General features: G+C 57.4%; 2 protein-coding genes across 2 annotated transcripts in view; both read right to left on the bottom strand.

Moving 5' to 3' along the window:
- AHCYL2 (adenosylhomocysteinase like 2) overlaps positions 1–4078 on the bottom strand; it is an 83589-nt gene extending 79511 nt beyond the window's left edge. Inside the window, 2 exon segments of the mRNA XM_048300564.1 lie at positions 3646–3699; positions 3701–4078. Of these exon segments, the coding sequence (XP_048156521.1) occupies positions 3646–3699; positions 3701–4045 (399 nt within the window). The 5' untranslated portion in view covers positions 4046–4078.
- A 7009-nt stretch (positions 4079–11087) lies between these two features.
- SMO (smoothened, frizzled class receptor) lies at positions 11088–19150 on the bottom strand. Its single transcript, XM_048302103.1, is given in 13 exon segments — positions 11088–12641; positions 12789–12923; positions 13010–13158; positions 13446–13631; positions 13770–13878; positions 14071–14163; positions 14240–14363; positions 14446–14665; positions 14796–14929; positions 14931–14969; positions 15047–15256; positions 15855–16060; positions 18771–19150. Coding segments are annotated over 13 exon segments (2388 nt in total). The 5' UTR covers positions 19021–19150; the 3' UTR covers positions 11088–12108.
- Between the last annotated feature and the right edge of the window lie 139 nt (positions 19151–19289).

The following is a 19289-nucleotide window of genomic DNA, read 5'->3' on the forward strand; positions in this document are numbered from 1 at the left end:
GATGTGCCAGCCCAGTGAGCAGCCAGGCATTTCTGGGATGAAAACCCTGCACCGGGGAATTCACGGTGAGGAGTTTCAGGAGGGTTAGAGCGGAGCAGGGACACGACAGGAGGATGTGGCACCTCGTTAGCGGTGCACGGTGACACGGTGACAAAAGCCATCGCTTCTTCCCACAGCCCCCGGCGCTGCGGAGGCGTCTGCAAAGAGCAAACCGTGCCACGAAATGAATCAACAGCCCCAGCAAATCAATCCCTTCCAGCCCAAAACCTCGGCTGTAACGATGGGAAAAGCGCAGAACACGGCTGGAAATCCGAGGCAGGCAGCTGGCTTTCTGCTGGGATGGGGGGGGGGGGGGGGGGGGGAAAATATCACCTTTTGCTTTGTGGGGTTGGTGTTTGCTTAATATAAAACCTCCAGTGGCTGCCGTTTAGACCTTCCCAGTGTGGAGTGCAGGTGCCAAGCACTTCACAACCATAAACCAAGACCTGAATCTGTTTAAATCCAAGTTTTTCTTGTGGAAGAGGGTTGGAACTGGACGGGCTTTAAGGTCCCTCCTACCCCATCCCATCCCGTGATTCCACGACTCTTCTCTCAGCAGAAGGAAAGGGGCACAGAGTATGCCATGACAAGGCTAAGATCACCCAGTTAATCAGCTTGGGAGTCTTAATTACAGCTCCCCCTCACTAGTAACAGATTTCCAGAAGTTCTGTGACTCTCAGCCCTTGGATCTGGGAACGCTCTAAGAATTAACACACCACGAGCATCCACCACTCCCCCAGAGCTGATGAGCGATCAGCTCCTCATCAAAACACCACTAAAACCCCAAAAACCAGCCCAGGTGACTCAGGCCCTGACTCACAGTGCACGGCTAAGTTTAGCCCAGGACACCTGAAGCTGTTACTCAGCCCCCCTGGCTTCACCTCGCTCCCCACGCGCCCCTGACTCACCCCAAATCCACCCCACGGCTGAGCCAGGGCAGCTCCTGGAGAGGCTTTTCCATCGCCCACTCCATTCCCAGCTCTTCCTCGACCCCGCACGCTGGAGAGGTTCATCCACCGGGAAATTCACTCAACCTAAAGGGGGGAATTTCATCCCGTTTGCCACGGGAGAAGCTGGAGGAGGGCAAGAGAGAGGGTCAGGAGAAGGTTTGGAACCATTATCCCACACCTCAAAAGTCCAGTGTCACCTCAGGAATGAGGAATTACAGCATTTCCAGCAAGAATCCAAAGGGAACAACAACGGGATTCCAGGGGTCTTTTCCCAAGATCGGATCTTCTTTTTTGAGAAAAACCCAGCACCATCTATGTGTGCATATAAATATATATAAAAATATAAAATAATAATAATAAAAGTATTTATATACCTAAAAATATAATTTTACTCCATCTATTACTTCCTATTTTATACCTACCAAGGTAAAATACAAATCAGAACATCTAAAAGCAGACAGATAAATAAAATACTGAACTGACAGAGAAGAAGATTTCAAATGAGAGCGGTATCAGAGGAAAAGAGTCACTGGAATTTTCTGGGAACTCTGGTTCTATCTCAGGACTACAAAATCCAATTTAGTGGTGTGGTGTTTCAAGGACGGGTGTTAAGATTTCAAGGAAAGGGAAAAAACCTCAAGAAAATATATTTGTACAATCTATAACCCAGTCAATAAAAAGCTACTGAGATTTTTTTTCTTCCAAACCTGTTTAGAATCAGTTTCACTACAAATTTCACCATTTTAATTAGACTTTTACCTCTGTTTCAGCAAAGTTCTGTGGATCTGAGTAAAAAAAAAAAAAAAAAAAAAAATCATCTTGCTTATTTTGGTTCTAAACCTCCTTTCACCAGATGCTTCAGCTCCACGTGCTCAATTTTACAGCCACAGACCCGGGGACAATTTGATGGCTCCCAAATCTGGTTTATTTCCAATACCACGGCTCCCTGAGGAGGAGAGGAGCCTGGATGTGGAGATGTGGTAAATGCAAAAGCCTGGTTTGAGTGGCAGGAACCCGCTGAAGTCACTGGGAAAAGGAGGAGAAGGAACAGTTTGTGCTCCCAGATCCCCTTCCAGCAGCACATCCCGCTGCCTTTAGCAACCAGACGGATCGGCAGCTCGCAAAGAAACCCCTCCCAGGAGCCAGCTGGGAGCTGGGCTGCTCCTCACGTGGAACTCCAGCTTTCTCCTGGATCCTTTGCTCTGCTCCTGCGAGGCACCAGCTGCTGGGATTAGAGGCACCCAGGGAGCAACGCAGGTTTGAAGCTGTTCTGGTAACGACCCCAGCCCAGCCCACCCTTCCCTCCCAGGCTTAGTGGAATTCAGCGCCATGGAATTCAGGAGAGGAAGTGCAAGGACAAATCCCTTCTTGTGGTTTAACCCAGGAACGAACGGAGAGGGATGGGATAAAGAGTTTAGAAGTACTGAGCAGAGTTGAGGAGAAATATGGTGCCCTGAGGGTCTCTAAAAACAGAGATGGGATTAGGATATCAGACAGAGAGGGCTCCAGACACTGGGGATGGGAGTCATGATCTTAGAGGAAAAATGTCCTTTATCGAGGAGCTGACCCCCCAGCAGGGAATTTAGGGGGATGAAGAAACCTTGATCCAGACTCTCCTCACGGGCAGACCTTGCCCTGCAGGGATGTGCTCTCCTTCCAAGAGAAACTGGAATTTCAGGGAAGCCATGGTTTAAGGAATCACGGTTATGGAGACAAATTCCTCACCCTGGGTCTTCCAAAGGGAGAGGAAATATTAGAGCAACCCAAGAGAGGGTGGAAGTCCATGAGTAGGGAGGTGAAGTCTTCACCCCAAAGTTTCATGAGATGGGAGGCTCCCCTTAGGACAGGACACTCTTTTCCTACACCCCTCAAAAGTTTCACGGGGGACAACTCTCCTCCTGAGCTTTCCAACGGGAAGGATGCCAGGCACGAAAAAGACCAGGAAAATGTGCATTTCCCTCCATCCACGCACGGAGGATGTATCCACAGCAGAGCACACACAACCCCCTACTCCAGGGAGTGTCCGTGCCCACGGCTGCATCCACCTGAGGAGCTGCAGACACGCAGATGGATTCACCAGGAGGACAGAGCTCCAAACGCTCCTGGGGTGAAGCTGGAAGGTCACAGCCGGATGGGGCACCCCAAAACCCACCCTGACTCACCCCAAGGCACAGGGACATCCCGCATCCAGGTACGGGCACACCTGGCCGTGCCTCGCATGCCAACTCACCGGCGGCTCCGGTACATTTTTATCTGCTGCTTATCCATATTTCCAAGATAACCCTGGGAGCGTGAACCTGATGTGAACCCACACACACCCTGGAGCTCACGTACCGCGTTTCCCGCAGGCACCCCCACACCTGGGGGTGCGGGAATCGCTGTGAACGCACCCAGCGTCACCCCACAGGGCAGACACGGGGGGGGACGTGGCGCAGACAGACCCCAGACATGGCAGACCACGGCCCCAAAATGCAGCCACGGCCCTGGGGCACCCCGCGGGGTCACCGGACACCCCCCGCGCACCGGGGACCCCACAGCGGGCCGGCCCCTGCCCGGCGGAGGCAGCGCCGCGGCCCCGAGCCCCGGGCCGGCTCCCCCGAGCCGCTGTCCCGCACAGCCCTGGGGCCGGGGGGGTTCCCGGTGTGGCCCCCGTTACCTTCTTGACGGTGCGCGGCGCCTCGGTGACGGTGCCGTCGGGGCTCACGAGCGCCCTCGGCCGCGGCGCCGCTGCTCTCGCCGCCGTCGCGGTGCCGGTGCTGGGGGTGGTGCGGGTCGCTCCTCTTCATGGCCGAAGCCTGCGGCACCTTGGCGGCGGCCGAGGACAGCCCGGCGGCCGAGGACAGCCCGGGGCAGCCGCTCCCCGGAGGCCGCTCGGCGGAGGGGGCCGGGGCCGCCTCACGCTCGGCGCCCGGCACGGGGCAGGCGGCCGCCGCCACGCCGTGCCCTGGCGCGTGAGCGCCCACAGGGTCGCACGGCGGCCCCGCCGCCTTGTCCATGGGGCCGCCGAGCTCCTTCAGCTCCACGGCGGGCGCGGCCACCGCCACCTGCACCGACATCGCCGCCGACTGCTCCGGCTCCGGCTGCGGTTCCCTCAGGGCCGCCGGCCCCGCCCCGCGCCGTCCCGCCCCGCCGCCCTGGCGGCCGCGCTGCAGGCCGGGATACGCAGTCCTCCCGCCCGCGCTCCGCCCCGTCGCGACTACAGCTCCCGTCATCCCCCGCGGCGCGACACCGCGCCCCGCCTCCTCGCGGCGCCGCGCGGGGGTTGGCGGGAGTTGTAGTCCGCGCGCGGCTGCCGGCGGTGGCTGACCGCCCACCCCGTGAAGGCGTTGGGTTCTTTTTTTCACGTTTTGGTGAATTTTCCGTGTTTCAGCCGCCGGACACAGAATCGCAGAATCACTAAGGTTGGAAAAAACCTCCAAGATGATCGAGTCCCAGTTGTGCCCGATCCCCACCTTGTCCCCAGCCCAGAGCCCTGAGTGCCACGTCCAGGAAGGAATTCCTTGGACACCTGCAGGGATGGGCACTCCAAACCTCCCTGGGCAGCCCCTGCCAAGGCCTGAGCTCCCTTTCCATGGGGAAATTCCTGCTGCTGCCCACCCTGAGCCTGCCCTGGCCCAGCCTGAGGCCGTTCCCTCTCCTCCTGTCCCTGTTCCCTGGCAGCAGAGCCCGACCCCCCCGGCTGCCCCCTCCTGTCAGGGACTTGTGCAGAGCCACAAGGTCCCCCCGGAGCCTCCTTTGCTCCAGGCTGAGTCCCTTTCCAGCTCCCTCAGCCGCTCCTGGGGCTCCAGCCCCTTCCCCATCTCCACTGCCCCTTCTCTGGACTCACTCAGTCATGCACTTGGTGTCCCCACAGTGCCAGGGAGCTCCCCAAGGCCCGGCGTGCCAGGAAAACCCATGAAAATGAGGAGCCACAACATCCCGGCCTGGGGAACGTGTCATCCCAAAGCCTGGAACTTGCTGTCCTGCTGGGCCTGGTGGCCACAGAGCTCTGCCTACAGGGACAAGCCCCTGAGATCCACCTTTTCTAAATCAGTTCTTCGGGAATGTGCTAACCCATCCTTTGATTGTTGGTATTTATTGGGAGCAGCCTGGGAGAAGAACTTGGAGCTGTTGGTTGGTGAGAGCTTAATTAATTCTGAGTTCTCAGGTGTCAATTCCAATCCTCAGGTGTCCAATTCTCAAGCCCTGGGTGGGCCCGGTGTTTGGATGAGCTGAGGGAGAGGGGAGGGACCTCCCCAAAAATCAGGAGGGAGAAAAGCGATGGAAGCAGCGGAGCAGCAAACCTGGGAGGCTGAAGGAGGATTTCAGGGAAGAAAGGGCTGGCTGCGAGTCATCGGAGAGGGGCAGGAATTCCAGAGGGGGATTGGAGTTAAAGGAAAAGCAGCGCATCCCTGTGTGCCCGGGATGCGATGAGGACAGTTCTCACTGAGCTCAAGCTGTTTCCTACTGAAGCAAAACCAGGGTCTGACTCGGCCGCACGTTCCTGCCTCTCTCCGGATCACAAAACTCCCTCTCGGGAGGATTCCAGGCTCAGGAGGGGCCTCTGAGAAGCGAACTCTTTGAAAGCCGCCGGGGGAGGGCTCTGAAGCTGGAGCGATGTCCCTCCCCTTCCATGGCGCTGCGAGAGCAGGCGCCGCGGTTCTGCTGAGGAGAGGAGCTTGTGTAGACCTGGAGATGGAGAAATCCTCCGGGGATTTATCATTTCCTGGTGCCACAGATCCACAAAAGATCCCAGGTTGTTTTGCACACCCTTAACCAAGGCAAAATCCTGACCCTGATCATCATCTCCTCAGGAGAGGAGCTTGTGCAGGCCTGGAGATGAAGAAATCCTCCAGGATTTATCATTTCCCGGTGCCACAGATCCCACAGATCCACAAAAACCCCACCAGGTTGTTTTGACCAAGGCAAAATCCTGACCCTGATCCTCCTCTCCTCAGCAGAGGAGCTTGTGCAGGCCTGGAGATGGCAGAAATCCTCTGGGATTTATCATTTCCCGGTGCACAGATCCCACAGATCCCACAAAAACCCCATCAGGGTGCTTTGCACGCCCTTGACCAAGGCAAAATCCTGACCCTGATCCTCTTCTCCTCAGCAGAGGAGCTTGTGCCAACCTGGAGATGGGGGAAATCCTCCAGAATTTATCATTTCCCGGTGCCACAGATCCCACAGATCCCACAAAAAAGATCCCAGGTTCTTTTGCACGCCCTTGACCAAGGCAAAATCCTGACCCTGATCATCATCTCAGCAGAGGAGCTTGTGCAGGCCTGGAGACGGAGAAATCCTCCAGGATTTGTCGTCTCCCGGTGCCACAGATCCCACAGATCCCACAAAAAAACCACCAGGTTGTTTTGACCAAGGCTAAATCCCAACCCTTATCCTCTTCTCCTCAGCAGAGGAGCTTGTGCCAACCTGGAGATGGGGGAAATCCTCTGGAATTTATCATCAGACCCCACAAAAAGATCCCAGGTTGTTTTGCACACCCTTGACCAAGGCTAAATCCTGACCCTGATCCTTTCCTGCTGAGGAGAGGAGCTTGTGCCAACCTGGAGATGGAGAAATCCTCCAGAATTTATCGTCTCCTGGTGCCAGAGATCCCACAAAAAAACCACCAGGGTTGTTTTGACCGAGGCTAAATCCCAACCCTTATCCTCTTCTCCTCAGCAGAGGAGCTTGTGCTGCCCTGGAGCGGAGAAATCCTCCAGGATTTATCATTTCCTGGTGCCACAGATCCCACAGATCCCACAAAAAGATCCCAGGTTCTTTTGCACGCCCTTGACCGAGGCAAAATCCTGACCCTGATCCTTTCCTGCTGAGGAGAGGAGCTTGTGCCAACCTGGAGATGCAGAAATCCTCTGGGATTTATCATCTCCTGGTGCCACAGATCCCACGAATCCCACAAAAAACCCACTAGGGTGCTTTGACCAAGGCAAAATCCCGACCCTGATCCTCTTCTCCTCAGCAGAGGAGCTTGTGCTGCCCTGGAGCGGAGAATCCTCCGGGATCTATCATCAGACCCCACAAAACCCCGTCAGGTTGTTTGCACACCCTTGACCGAGGCTAAATCCTGACCCTGATCCTCTTCTCCTCAGCAGAGGAGCTTGTGCAGGCCTGGAGATGGGGGAAATCCTCCAGAATTTATCATTTCCTGGTGCCACAGATCCCACAGATCCCACAAAAACCCCATCAGGGTGCTTTGCACGCCCTTGACCAAGGCAAAATCCTGACCCTGATCCTTTCCTGCTGAGGAGAGGAACTTGTGCCAACCTGGAGATGCAGAAATCCTCCAGAATTTATCATCTCCCAGTGCCACAGATCCCACAAAAAACCCACCAGGTTGTTTTGACCGAGGCTAAATCCCAACCCTTATCCTCTTCTCCTCAGCAGAGGAGCTTGTGCAGGCCTGGAGATGGCAGAAATCCTCTGGGATTTATCATTTCCCCGGTGCCACAGATCCCACAGATCCACAAAAAACCACCAGGTTGTTTTGCACACCCTTGACCAAGGCTAAATCCTGACCCTGATCCTTTCCTGCTGAGGAGAGGAGCTTGTGCCAACCTGGAGATGCAGAAATCCTCCAGAATTTATCATCTCCCAGTGCCACAGATCCCACAAAAAAACCACCAGGTTGTTTTGACCGAGGCTAAATCCTGACCCTGATCCTCCTCTCCTCAGCAGAGGAGCTTGTGCAGGCCTGGAGATGGCAGAAATCCTCTGGGATTTATCATTTCCTGGTGCCACAGATCCCACAGATCCCACAAAAAAGATCCCAGGTTGTTTTGCACGCCCTTGACCGAGGCAAAATCCTGACCCTGATCCTTTCCTGCTGAGGAGAGGAGCTTGTGCCAACCTGGAGATGGAGAAATCCTCCAGAATTTATCATCAGACCCCACAAAACCCCGTCAGGTTGTTTTGCACACCCTTGACCGAGGCTAAATCCTGACCCTGATCCTCTTCTCCTCAGCAGAGGAACTTGTGCCAACCTGGAGATGGGGGAAATCCTCCGGAATTTATCATTTCCTGGTGCCACAGATCCCACAGATCCCACAAAAAGTTCCCAGGTTGTTTTGCACGCCCTTGACCGAGGCAAAATCCCGCCCTGAGTTCGGTCCTTTGAGCTCACCTGGCTCAGTGTGGGACCTTCCTCACCTCGTAGAGGCGACTCCTGAAATCGGGACACTGGCAGGGATGGCCAGGATGGATTTCATCCATTTCATGCCACCAGATGGATGGCCAATGCCAACCTTCCTCCCCTGGGGTGAGTGGTTAAGTGAATCCATAGGGAATATGTGTATCCATAGGGAATCATTTCGCTTTCCTAGGCAAAACGTCCTGTTTTTCTGGGAAAAACCCCCAGAACTCCAGTGCTAACTGGACATCAATCACAGGGTGGCACGGAGAGATTATCCCAGCTCCCAGGGATCCATGTGCCGGGCTGTGCCTGGAGATTTATCTGGGAAAACAACGGATATCGGGAGAGGAAGGGAGAGGCTGTTTGGGAGAGAGGGCTGAGAGAGGCTCCAACAATCGGGGCTCTGTGAGAGCGAGGCAGGTTGGGGCTGGCTCCTTCCCTCGCTCCCTGACACTTTTCCTTGGAAGTTTGGGAGAAAGCAGCCTTGGCAAAGCAAAGTTTCTTTCTCTGAGAGCCGTAGATCCACAGCAGAGTTCGGTTTCTCCCACTGATCACGACCACAAACAAAATTGAGGCAGGAAAGGAGTGAAAAGCTGCGGTTTTCAGGCTGTTTTCTGTCCCAGCTGGCGTGGAAATCCCTCATTCCCGGCTGAATGGGGATGGACACTCCATCCATGCGTGGTGGAACCAAGCTGGAGCCAGGGGCGTGGAGCAGAGGCGAATTATCCCCAAACTGGAGCAAATTGTGGCCCAAAGGGGAGGGAAGAGCAGGCTCAGGCTCCATGTCGGATGTGGCTCGACTTTCAGGACAAGAAACGGCCTCAGGCTGTGCAGGAGAGGCTCAGCTTGGACATCGGCAGGAATTTCCTCATGGAAAAGGCGCTCAGGCCTTGGAACTGCCCAGGGAGGTTTGGAGTCGCCATCCCTGGAGGCGTCTGAGGAATTCCTGGTGACAAGGTGGGGATGGATCAGCACAAGCTGATCCTGGAGGGCTTTTCCAGAAAACGAAATGATTCTGGGATTGCCTGGCATTGCTAACCAGAGGGGGAAGGAGGGATGAAATCCCAGGTGGGCACAGGGATGAGTTCCCAGGTGGGCACCCACGCCTTGATCCCACACAAAGAAGGAACCCCAGGATTTTTTCGGGTTTTTCTCCACCGCAGCAGCCACGAAATCTGGCGTGGCCGAGCCATCCCACCCCTTGGATTCCCACATTCCCTGGAATCCTCCATCCAGCTGCAGCCCTGACCACCTTCCCAGCCTAGATTTTGCCCATTCCTGGGATATCCAGCCCAAAAATCTGCTGGAAATGGAGCCAGAGCCAGGTGTGTGATGGGCACCAGGACTGCTCCGTGTGGATCCTCTGCTTCCCTGATCCCAGTTAAAACCAGCTGCTGGTAACTGGAATGGTTTCGGCTCCTCTCCAGCCCTTCCAGGCATGAAGGAAATAGGGAAAAACCCCAGATTTATGGAAGTTTTTCAGTTCTTTAAGGCTCTGGCACTCGCCTGGAAGCCACCAGAAAGTTGTCATTTTTCCAGGATATAGAATTCCAAACTGGAAATCGATACCACCCTATAACATAATCCCTTCCAATTGCTCCTCTGGCCCACTGATAGGACTTTTGGATGATTTTTGGGGGCTTTTTGGGGTGATTTTGGGCTGATTTTTGGCCATTTGATTCCAGCAATCCCATTTTTCTGCAGCCATCAATTCCTCCTGGCAGCATCCCCGTGACCTGCCTTCACTATCCGGAGATTTCATCCTTTTAATTCCACCAGCTGGATGGAAAATGCCAACATTGCTCCCTGGGGAGGAGCGGTAAGTGAATCCGTAGGGAATAAGTGGATCCATAGGGAATAAGTGGATCCACAGGGAATATTAATCAGATTTCTTGAAATCTCCCTGGTTTTCCCTGGTGAAAGCTCTGGAGGTGTTGGGAGATGTGTGACCCTCAGTGCTTTGCTCTCCTGCACCTCCCACGGGAATGTTGGAGCTTTTCCCTAAGGATATTTGAGATCCAGGCAGGAAAATCCGCTGGATTTTGGCAAATTGGGGGTGTTTCCTTCCTTAAAAATGTTGTCCCTCTGTGCCAAATCAAGGTGGGGTGGGGTTTTTTTGGGGAGGGAATATGATGTTGTCAGGCCATCTCCTGCTGCTTCCAAAATTTAAATATTTCCGCTTTTTTGTTGTTGTTTCAAAACTGCAAATTATTTAGGAGTAGCTTCGTTAGAACTGGGTTTTAACTAAGAAAGCCACAAAAGAAAATATGGGGGGGGGGGGGGGGGGGAAGGGCTAAAAAAACAAAGAAAAAGGGGGAGATAAAGAGAAATATTTTGTTTCATCCCAGACAACCCAGCTTTGACTCCGGAGCAGGGTCAGCCCTAAAAAAAACCACTGGAAAAATGCAATTTTCCCTGACCAATTCCACCCAAATGTCAAGGTCTGGTTTTCAGGATAACCAAACCGTGCAGCTGCCTGGCTCCCAAGCGAAATAAAGAAGGGATCTTTTCCCAAAAGCAGCGTTTTTCCCCCAAAAAAAAGCACCGGCGCTGTGGGAAACATCGGATGGGACCTCACCTGGCAGTCCCCCCCCAAAATTTGGGGCCACCCAGGCGAGGATTTGGGGGATATTTTAGCCCGTGGTGCCACCTGCTGGCAAAGGGCCCGCCCAGTGCTCCCAGTTTGCGGCCAGTTGTCCCCAAAACTGTCCAGTTGTCCCAAAAGTGTCCCCACAGCACCCGCTGGCATTTCCAGACCCTCCCTTCTGCATTCCACAGGTGGAGCAGGGGAGTTCAGAGCACTTTAAAGCAGTTTTTAAGGTGCTTTAAAGGAGTTTGAAGCACTTTAAAGCAGCTTCAAGCAGTTTTAAAGCCGTTTTTAAAGCAGGAAGGAGTTTTAGGAGAAAGGACAAGCTCCCCCCAGTGTTTTCCCACATTGATCCCTCCCCCAAAGAGCCCAGAGAAAGCACTGGGAATGAAAACTCGGTAAATTTAATACTGATACAGGAGGGTTTTCCTTTACACAGCAAAAAAGAACCCGTGGAAGTCGCTGGGATAGCAGAAAAAAACCCAAAAAAGCCAGGACTTAATAAAAACAGGGGTAATGGGCACATCAAACACCAGCAGGGACTGGAGCCCTCCTGCCTCAGGGCTCGGCTGGGTTTGCTGCGAGTTCATTTTCTTCTTTTTTTTTTCTAAAAAAATAACAAAAAGCTTTGCCCTGGGGGTTGCTGACCCTGATTCACCTCGAGCACGCCGAGGTTTGAAGGTTTTTTGGGGATTTCTTTTCGCTCAGGGAGTGCCCACGCAGCCCGAGGCGATTCTCTTCCCATTTCCCGTGGCGCTGGCACCTCACTGATCCCGATCTGGGTCTGGCTCAGCTCTCTGGGGAGCTGGAAGGCACTTTGGGATCTCTGAAGGGATTGGGGTGAACCCAAAATAGGGGAGCACCCCAGGATGCTGCTGCTGCTGCTGCCCCTGTGGGCTCACCCCGAGCAGAGGCCGTGCCTGGCATCACGTCCCCATCATGATACAAAGATTAAAAAAAAAATCAGAAATTTAAGAAAAAATTCCCTATTGGCACAAAGTGTGTGTGAGCTCTACGTACCTCTAGCCGTGGGTGGGGCAGAGCCAGGGTCGTCAGCACCCCGGGGTGTGGGGCAAACCTCCCCAAAATCTACCCTGATCTACGCTGTCCCCGAGTGTCCCCCTCGTCCTTAAATCCCTGTGGGAGCTGGGGCTTGTTCCGCTGACAGCTCCTTTCTCCCAGGGATGCTGGAGGGAATCCCAAACCCTTGCCAGGCTGGGAAGGGCATCGAGTCTGTCTGGCTGATGCAGATGCGGCCTCCAAGGGGAGAAATCGGACGTGGCCACGCTGGTGGGATATTTGGGACGGATCCCAGTGGGATGAGGTGGGTTCTGGTGTCCCCTCGCAGGCTGCTGGAGGAGCCTTTGGGTCTCAGCCCATCCCCTGCCCACATCCCGGTGGGATCAGAAGTCCGAATCGGGATCCAGCAGCTCCGCGTCCACCAGGTTGGTCCGAGAGTGGATGGGGGCCAGCCCTGCGCGGCGGCCCTGAGTCCTGGGCCCCCCGGGGCGGGGCAGGGGGCCGGGGTTGGGGGGCCACAGGGGGCCCCCGTTGTGCTGCCAGCGCCCAGCAGCGGGGCCGGGGCTCTCCTCGTCCGCGGCCCTGCTCTCAGGGCAGAAGGGGTTGCTGATGAGGTGCAAGACGTTGGCTCTGCGGCGCCCGTCCCACGGGCCCCCGGGGAAGGTGGCATCGGGCTGGACAGGTGGCAGGACATCGGGGGCAAAGGCCACCAGGCAGGGCTGAGGGGGCAGGCGGGGCAGGCGAGGGACGGCGCTGGGGGCGGCGAGGGCTGCGGAGCCCCCCAGGCAGCGCTCGGGGTCGGGGTTCACCTCCTTCTTCTTCTTCCTCCGCTTCTTCTTGCGGCCGCTGCGCTTCTGCAGCTCCGGGGACACGTCGGCCTCCACCACCCACAGGTTGGCTCTCTCCTCTGGTGGCACTGGGGGACGCGGGGTGAGGTGGCTGTGAGTGGCCACATCCCCGCCCGTGCCGGCCACCACCCCCAACTCTGCCTCCTCGCACAGCCCCGACACCCCCAGCGCGGCTCATCCCCCAGAAATCCCCCGCACGGTCCCCAAGCACTTGCCAGGTGTCGCCACGGGTGTCACGGAGATGTCCTGGGGCAGGATAGCCCCTCTCCTGGCCACCATCTTGGTGACGTGCTGGGCCCACGCCGAGGACACGTCGGCCGACGGCTCGTTGATGTCGAACGCCAAACCAGCTGCAGGGACAGGGGTGTCCGGTCAAGGGGGGGACAGTGGGGACCCCAGGGTGCTGCTGGGGACATCCCCTGCCACGGGCACGTACCCACGGGGCCGTCGTGGGACACGGTGTGCATGCTGAAGGACAGCTCCTGGCCCGGGTCACGCAGCAGCTCCTTGCGCTTGGAGAAGGCCTTGGCGATCATCTTGCTCTTCTTGATCCTCTTGGGTTGGTCATCGCTCTGCCCCGTCAGCCTGGGGACACGGAGGGGCACAGAGGGAACGTGGAGGGGCACAGGTGTCACAGCTGGGGGCACAGGGACCCTCCCCATCTCCCCCTCCCGTGCTGGATGGGCACACCATGCTGGGGAATGGGTTCCCTGGGGATGGAGGTGTCCCACAAATGGGAGAGGCCACCCCATTCCTGAGCTGCTGTGAGCCCACAGCTCATTGAGCTGAGGGACAAACATCTGGGGAATGTCCTCCAAAATCCCATTGGATGGGGCAGGAGGGGAGCTCGGGTGACACCCTCGGGGTCCCACCTGCACCAGGTGCGCTTCCAGATGAGCAGGGTGGCCTTGGTCCAGACCCAGGTGCTCATGGAGACGCCAGTGCCGAACATGGCGAAGAGGTTGATCTTCTCCACCAGGAGGCTCGGCCGGTTCTTGATCTCGCAGTCCGGGATGGGTTTGTTGGTCTGCGTGGCGATGGTCACGTTGGCCTCGCACCTGCGGGGACGCACGGGGGACGGTGGCTGTAGGGCCAGGGCCCCGCGGCGATGCGGTGGCACCGCTGGTGGAGGACACGGGGCCATCCCCGCTGCGGTGCGGGGTGCCGGGTGCCACCCCTGTCCCCGTCCCACTCACAGGACGTATTCCCGGAAGCTGCGCTCCCACTCGGCCTGGTTGAAGAAGTCGTAGAAGTGGCAGCCAAAGGTGATGAAGACGAAGCCAAAGGCCAAGAAGCCGAAGATGCCTGGAAGAGAAGAGGGACATCCCCGCTTCAGCCAAACCCCCGGTGACACCAAGACAAAGACGCTGCACTGGGCCTGTGCCACCGCCACTGCAGCTTTGTCCCGCACTGCCACCACCCCTGGTGACTTCAGGGGACAAAATGTCCCCATTCCCACCCCAATTCCCTCGGGAACAGTGCTGGGGGAGCCCTCACCCAGGCGCAGCATGGTCTCGTTGATCTTGCTGGCCGCCTTCTCGCTCAGCAGCCCGGGGTGGTTGCTCTTGATGGAGAAGAGCGTCATGACCCCTGTGGTGGAGGAGGAGGGGGTCAGGGTGTGGGGACACCCACGGCGACCCCACCCCTTCCCAGAGCCCACACCTACCTCGGATGAGGAAATAGCCCCCCACGATGAGCACGAGCCCGATGGGCGCCAGCACGAAGCCGGCTCGGTAGCGGTAGTTCTTGTAGCCCACGAAGCAGATGCCACTGACGGAGTCACCGTCCACCTGGCAGGGACAGGGACAGCAGGGTCAGCTGGCTGTGTGGGCGTCGCCCTGAGACATCGCGCCGTGACGGCGGCCACGTTACCTGCGCCACAGCCAGGATGGCCACGGTGAGCACGAAGGGGATGGACCAGGTGATGAGGTGGAAGTAGGAGGTCTTGCCCAGCAGCGGCTGGTAGGTGGTGCCCAGCGCCTTGAAGGACGTGTGCCAGGCATAGGTGAGCATGACAAACCAGATGACCCCCGACATCAGCGAGTAGTACACGATGACGAAGATGATGACGCAGGACAGCGTCTCGTTGGAGCTGCAGAGACAAGCGTGTCACCAACCTCCCCGAGGGGACGCGCAGGAGGAAGGGGGTCTCACCCTCCAAGAGCCCTCCTTGGTGCCCGGGACAGCTCTGGTGGTGGGCTGGGGACGGAGGTGACACCTACGTGGGCTCCCCGAGCCGCATGGTGCCGTCAGCCCGGCACACGATCTCTTTGCGGGCGCCGTCCATGAACTGTGCCAGCCAGCCGATGCTGCCCACGAAGAAGCAGGCGTTGACGTAGAACAGGATGACGGCGGGGGTAGCGGTTGGAGTTCCTCCAGTCGGCAACAAACGTGGCCTGGGGGGTGGAGAATGTGACAGCTCAGTGCCCGGTCCCCTTTTGGGGACACCTCCCCATGTTCCCCCGCGTCTCACCAGGGTGAAGAAGGTGCAGAAGATGGTGACGGAGCTGAAGGCGGCGATGTAGACGTGCATCTCGTGGTGCTCCTTCTCGGTGAAGAGCGGGTTCTGGCACTGGATGCCGCAGCCCTCCACGTCCTCGTACCAGCTCTTGGGGTTGTCTGTCCTCACCAGCGGCGCCTCGCACTGCCCCGAGCTGTTGAACTTGATGTTCTGGACCTCATTCTGCCAGAGGGGAAACGAGGCTCTGAGGAGGAGGAGGAAGAGGAAGAGGAGGAGGAGGAGGAGGAGGAGGAGGAGGAGGAAGAGGAGACACCCCCGTGGCCAAGATGGACACCAGTCCCCCATGGAGGGCAGGGGACAGTTGGGTTTCATAGTCACTGTGGAATCATGGAATGGTTTGTGTGGAAAGGACCTTAAAGCCCCTCCAGTGCCAGCCCTGCCATGGCAGGGACACCTCCCACTGTGCCAGGCTGCTCCAGCCCCAATGTCCAGCCTGGCCTTGGCCACTGCCAGGGATCCAGGGGCAGCCCCAGCTGCTCTGGGCACCCTGGGCCAGGGCCTCACCACCCTCCCAGCCAGCGATTCCCAATTGCCAATCTCCCATCCAGCCCTGCCCTCTGGCACTGGGAAGCCATTCCCTGGCTCCTGTCCCTCCATGCCTTGGCCCCAGTCCCTCTGCAGCTCTCCTGGAGCCCCTTTAGGCCCTGCAAGGGGCTCTGAGCTCTCCCTGGATCCTTCTCTTCTCCAGACTGACCAACACCAACCCTTTTCTCCTCCAGAAAGGAATCTCCCTTCCCATCCCCGTGTGCCCGCGCCGTACCGGGCACCCCTCGGGGAAGCGGTCGGTGGTGCACTTGAGGAAGTCGGGCCAGCCGCGCTCGCGCTCCACGATGGTGCAGGGTGCCCGGGTGGCCTGGCACAGGGTCTGGCTGGGCAGCTCCACCTGCCCATCCTCGCACTTGGGCATGTACACGGCGCAGAGCAGGGGCTGGATGACGTCCCAGCAGCGCGGGGCGTTGCGCAGGCCTGCGGGAAGGGGACAGCGCCGTCACCACCCCGGGCACGGCCAGCTCCTGCTGTGCCCCCACAGCACCCACACAGCGCTGGGACCCCTCTGTAGGGCCTCGGGGGCACCGTGCCCATCAGCGGGGCTGGACAGAGCCCCTGCCATAGGGGCTCAGCCCCCGTCCCTGCTGTACTGCTCCCCTCTGTACTGTATCCCCTGTACTGCTCTTCTCCACACTGTGCCCACCCCCAGCCCCTGATAAACCATTTTCTATATGTACCCATCCCCATTCCCCCAATAAACCATTTTCTGTGTGTACCCATCCCCAGCCCCCAATAAACCATTTTCTATACTGCCCCCATCCCCAGACTCCTGCCATGCAAATATCTGTACTGTAGCCATCCCCTACCTCCCGCTACACTGCTCCCCTCTACATGAAACCATCCCGTCCCCTGCTACAGAGGTTTCCATACTGTACCCATGCCCAGCCCCCCTCTATACAGTTTTCTATACCTTACCCATCCCCACTCCCCCTCTATCCACTTTTCTACACTGTACCCATCCCCACTCCCCCTCTATCCACTTTTCTATACTGTACCCATCCCCACTCCCCCTCTATCCACTTTTCTACACTGTACCCATCCCCACTCCCCCTCTATCCACTTTTCTACACTGTACCCATCCCCACTCCCCCTCTATCCACTTTTCTACACTGTACCCATCCCCACTCCCCCTCTATCCACTTTTCTACACTGTACCCATCCCCACTCCCCCTCTATCCACTTTTCTATACTGTACCCATCCCCACTCCCCCTCTATCCACTTTTCTACACTGTACCCATCCCCACTCCCCCTCTATCCACTTTTCTATACTGTACCCATCCCCACTCCCCCTCTATCCACTTTTCTATACTGTACTCATCCCCACTCCCCCTCTATCCACTTTTCTATACTGTACTCATCCCCACTCCCCCTCTATCCACTTTTCTATACTGTACCCATCCCCACTCCCCCTCTATCCACTTTTCTACACTGTACCCATCCCCACTCCCCCTCTATCCACTTTTCTATACTGTACTCATCCCCACTCCCCCTCTATCCACTTTTCTATACTGTACTCATCCCCACTCCCCCTCTATCCACTTTTCTATACTGTACCCATCCCCACTCCCCCTCTATCCACTTTTCTATACTGTACCCATCCCCACTCCCCCTCTATCCACTTTTCTACACTGTACCCATCCCCACTCCCCCTCTATCCACTTTTCTACACTGTACTCACCCCCACTCCCCCTGCTATCCACTTTTCTACACTGTACCCATCCCCACTCCCCCTCTATCCACTTTTCTACACTGTACCCATCCCCACTCCCCCTCTATCCACTTTTCTACACTGTACTCACCCCCACTCCCCCTGCTATCCACTTTTCTACACTGTACCCATCCCCACTCCCCCTCTATCCACTTTTCTACACTGTACCCATCCCCACTCCCCCTCTATCCACTTTTCTATACTGTACCCATCCCCACTCCCCCTCTATCCACTTTTCTACACTGTACCCATCCCCACTCCCTTGCTCTACAGTTTTCTATACTGTACTCACCCCCAGTCTCCCTCTACACACTTTTCTACACTGTACCCATCCCCACTCCCCTGCTGTCCACTTTTCTATACTGTACCCATCCCCACTCCCCCTCTATCCACTTTTCTATACTGTACCCATCCCCACTCCCCTGCTATCCACTTTTCTATACTGTACCCATCCCCACTCCCCCTCTATCCACTTTTCTATACTGTACTCATCCCCACTCCCCCTCTATCCACTTTTCTACGCTGTACCCATCCCCACTCCCCTGCCATCCACTTTTCTACACTGTACCCATCCCCACTCCTCTGCCATCCACTTTTCTACACTGTACCCATCCCCACTCCCCCTCTATCCACTTTTCTACACTGTACCCATCCCCACTCCCCCTCTATCCACTTTTCTACACTGTACCCATCCCCACTCCCTTGCTCTACAGTTTTCTATACTGTACTCACCCCCAGTCCCCCTCTACACACTTTTCTACACTGTACCCATCCCCACTCCCCTGATGTCCACTTTTCTATACTGTACCCATCCCCACTCCCCTGCCATCCACTTTTCTATACTGTACCCATCCCCACTCCCTTGCTCTACAGTTTTCTATACTGTACTCATCCCCACTCCCCTGCTATCCACTTTTCTATACTGTACCCATCCCCACTCCCCCTCAATCCACTTTTCTACACTGTACCCATCCCCACTCCCCCTCTATCCACTTTTCTACACTGTACCCATCCCCACTCCCCCTCTATCCACTTTTCTATACTGTACTCATCCCCACTCCCCCTCTATCCACTTTTCTACACTGTACCCATCCCCACTCCCCCTCTATCCACTTTTCTACACTGTACCCATCCCCACTCCCCCTCTATCCACTTTTCTACACTGTACCCATCCCCACTCCCCCTCTATCCACTTTTCTACACTGTACTCACCCCCACTCCCTCTCTATCCACTTTTCTACACCGTACCCATCCCCAGCCCCCCAATATCCCACCCTCTCCACACTACACCCAACCTCCCCCTCCACATCCCACCCCCCCCCACCCCGCGCCTCCCTTCACGGCTCCCCCATCCCCCTCCAGCCCCATCCCGGGCCTCTCCCGCACTCGCCCCTCTCCCGGTGCCGTCCCGTCCGTACCGGACCAGAGCAGCAGCTTCCCGTGCGCCTCCTCCTGCGAGGCGGAGTCGGTGGCCAGCAGCGTGGAGGTGGCGGCGTAGGGCAGCGCCGAGCCCAGGCAGGCGCCGAAGCGGAGCCGCTCGCAGGGCGCGGGGCGGCGGCAGCGCGGGGGCCCGGCCGAGGCGTTGTGGGCGGCGGGGCAGCGGCCGCCCAGGGCCAGCGCCAAGGCCAGCGCCAGCGCCCAGCGCCTCCCGCCGCGGCCCGGCCACATCGCGGCGGTGCTCGGCGGGCTTAGGGCGGCTCGGAGCGGGGCGAGGGGCCCGCCATGGCCCCGTCGCCTTTGTTGGGCTCGCCGGGAGCGAGCGGAGCGGCCCCGCTGCTCCTCCTCCGCCTCCTCCTCCTCCGCCGCCGCCGCCGCCCGCGGCCCGGCCCGGCCCGCGCCCCCCGCCGGGGCGGGCTGAGGGAGGGACCGCGGGGGAAGCGCTGCGGAGGGTAAGAGACGCGATTTGTGAGGGGGAAAGTCGCTAAAAAGTTAGGGAA

Source organism: Corvus hawaiiensis, chromosome 4, assembly GCF_020740725.1.
Source record: "Corvus hawaiiensis isolate bCorHaw1 chromosome 4, bCorHaw1.pri.cur, whole genome shotgun sequence".
Taxonomy (NCBI): Eukaryota; Metazoa; Chordata; class Aves; order Passeriformes; family Corvidae; genus Corvus; species Corvus hawaiiensis.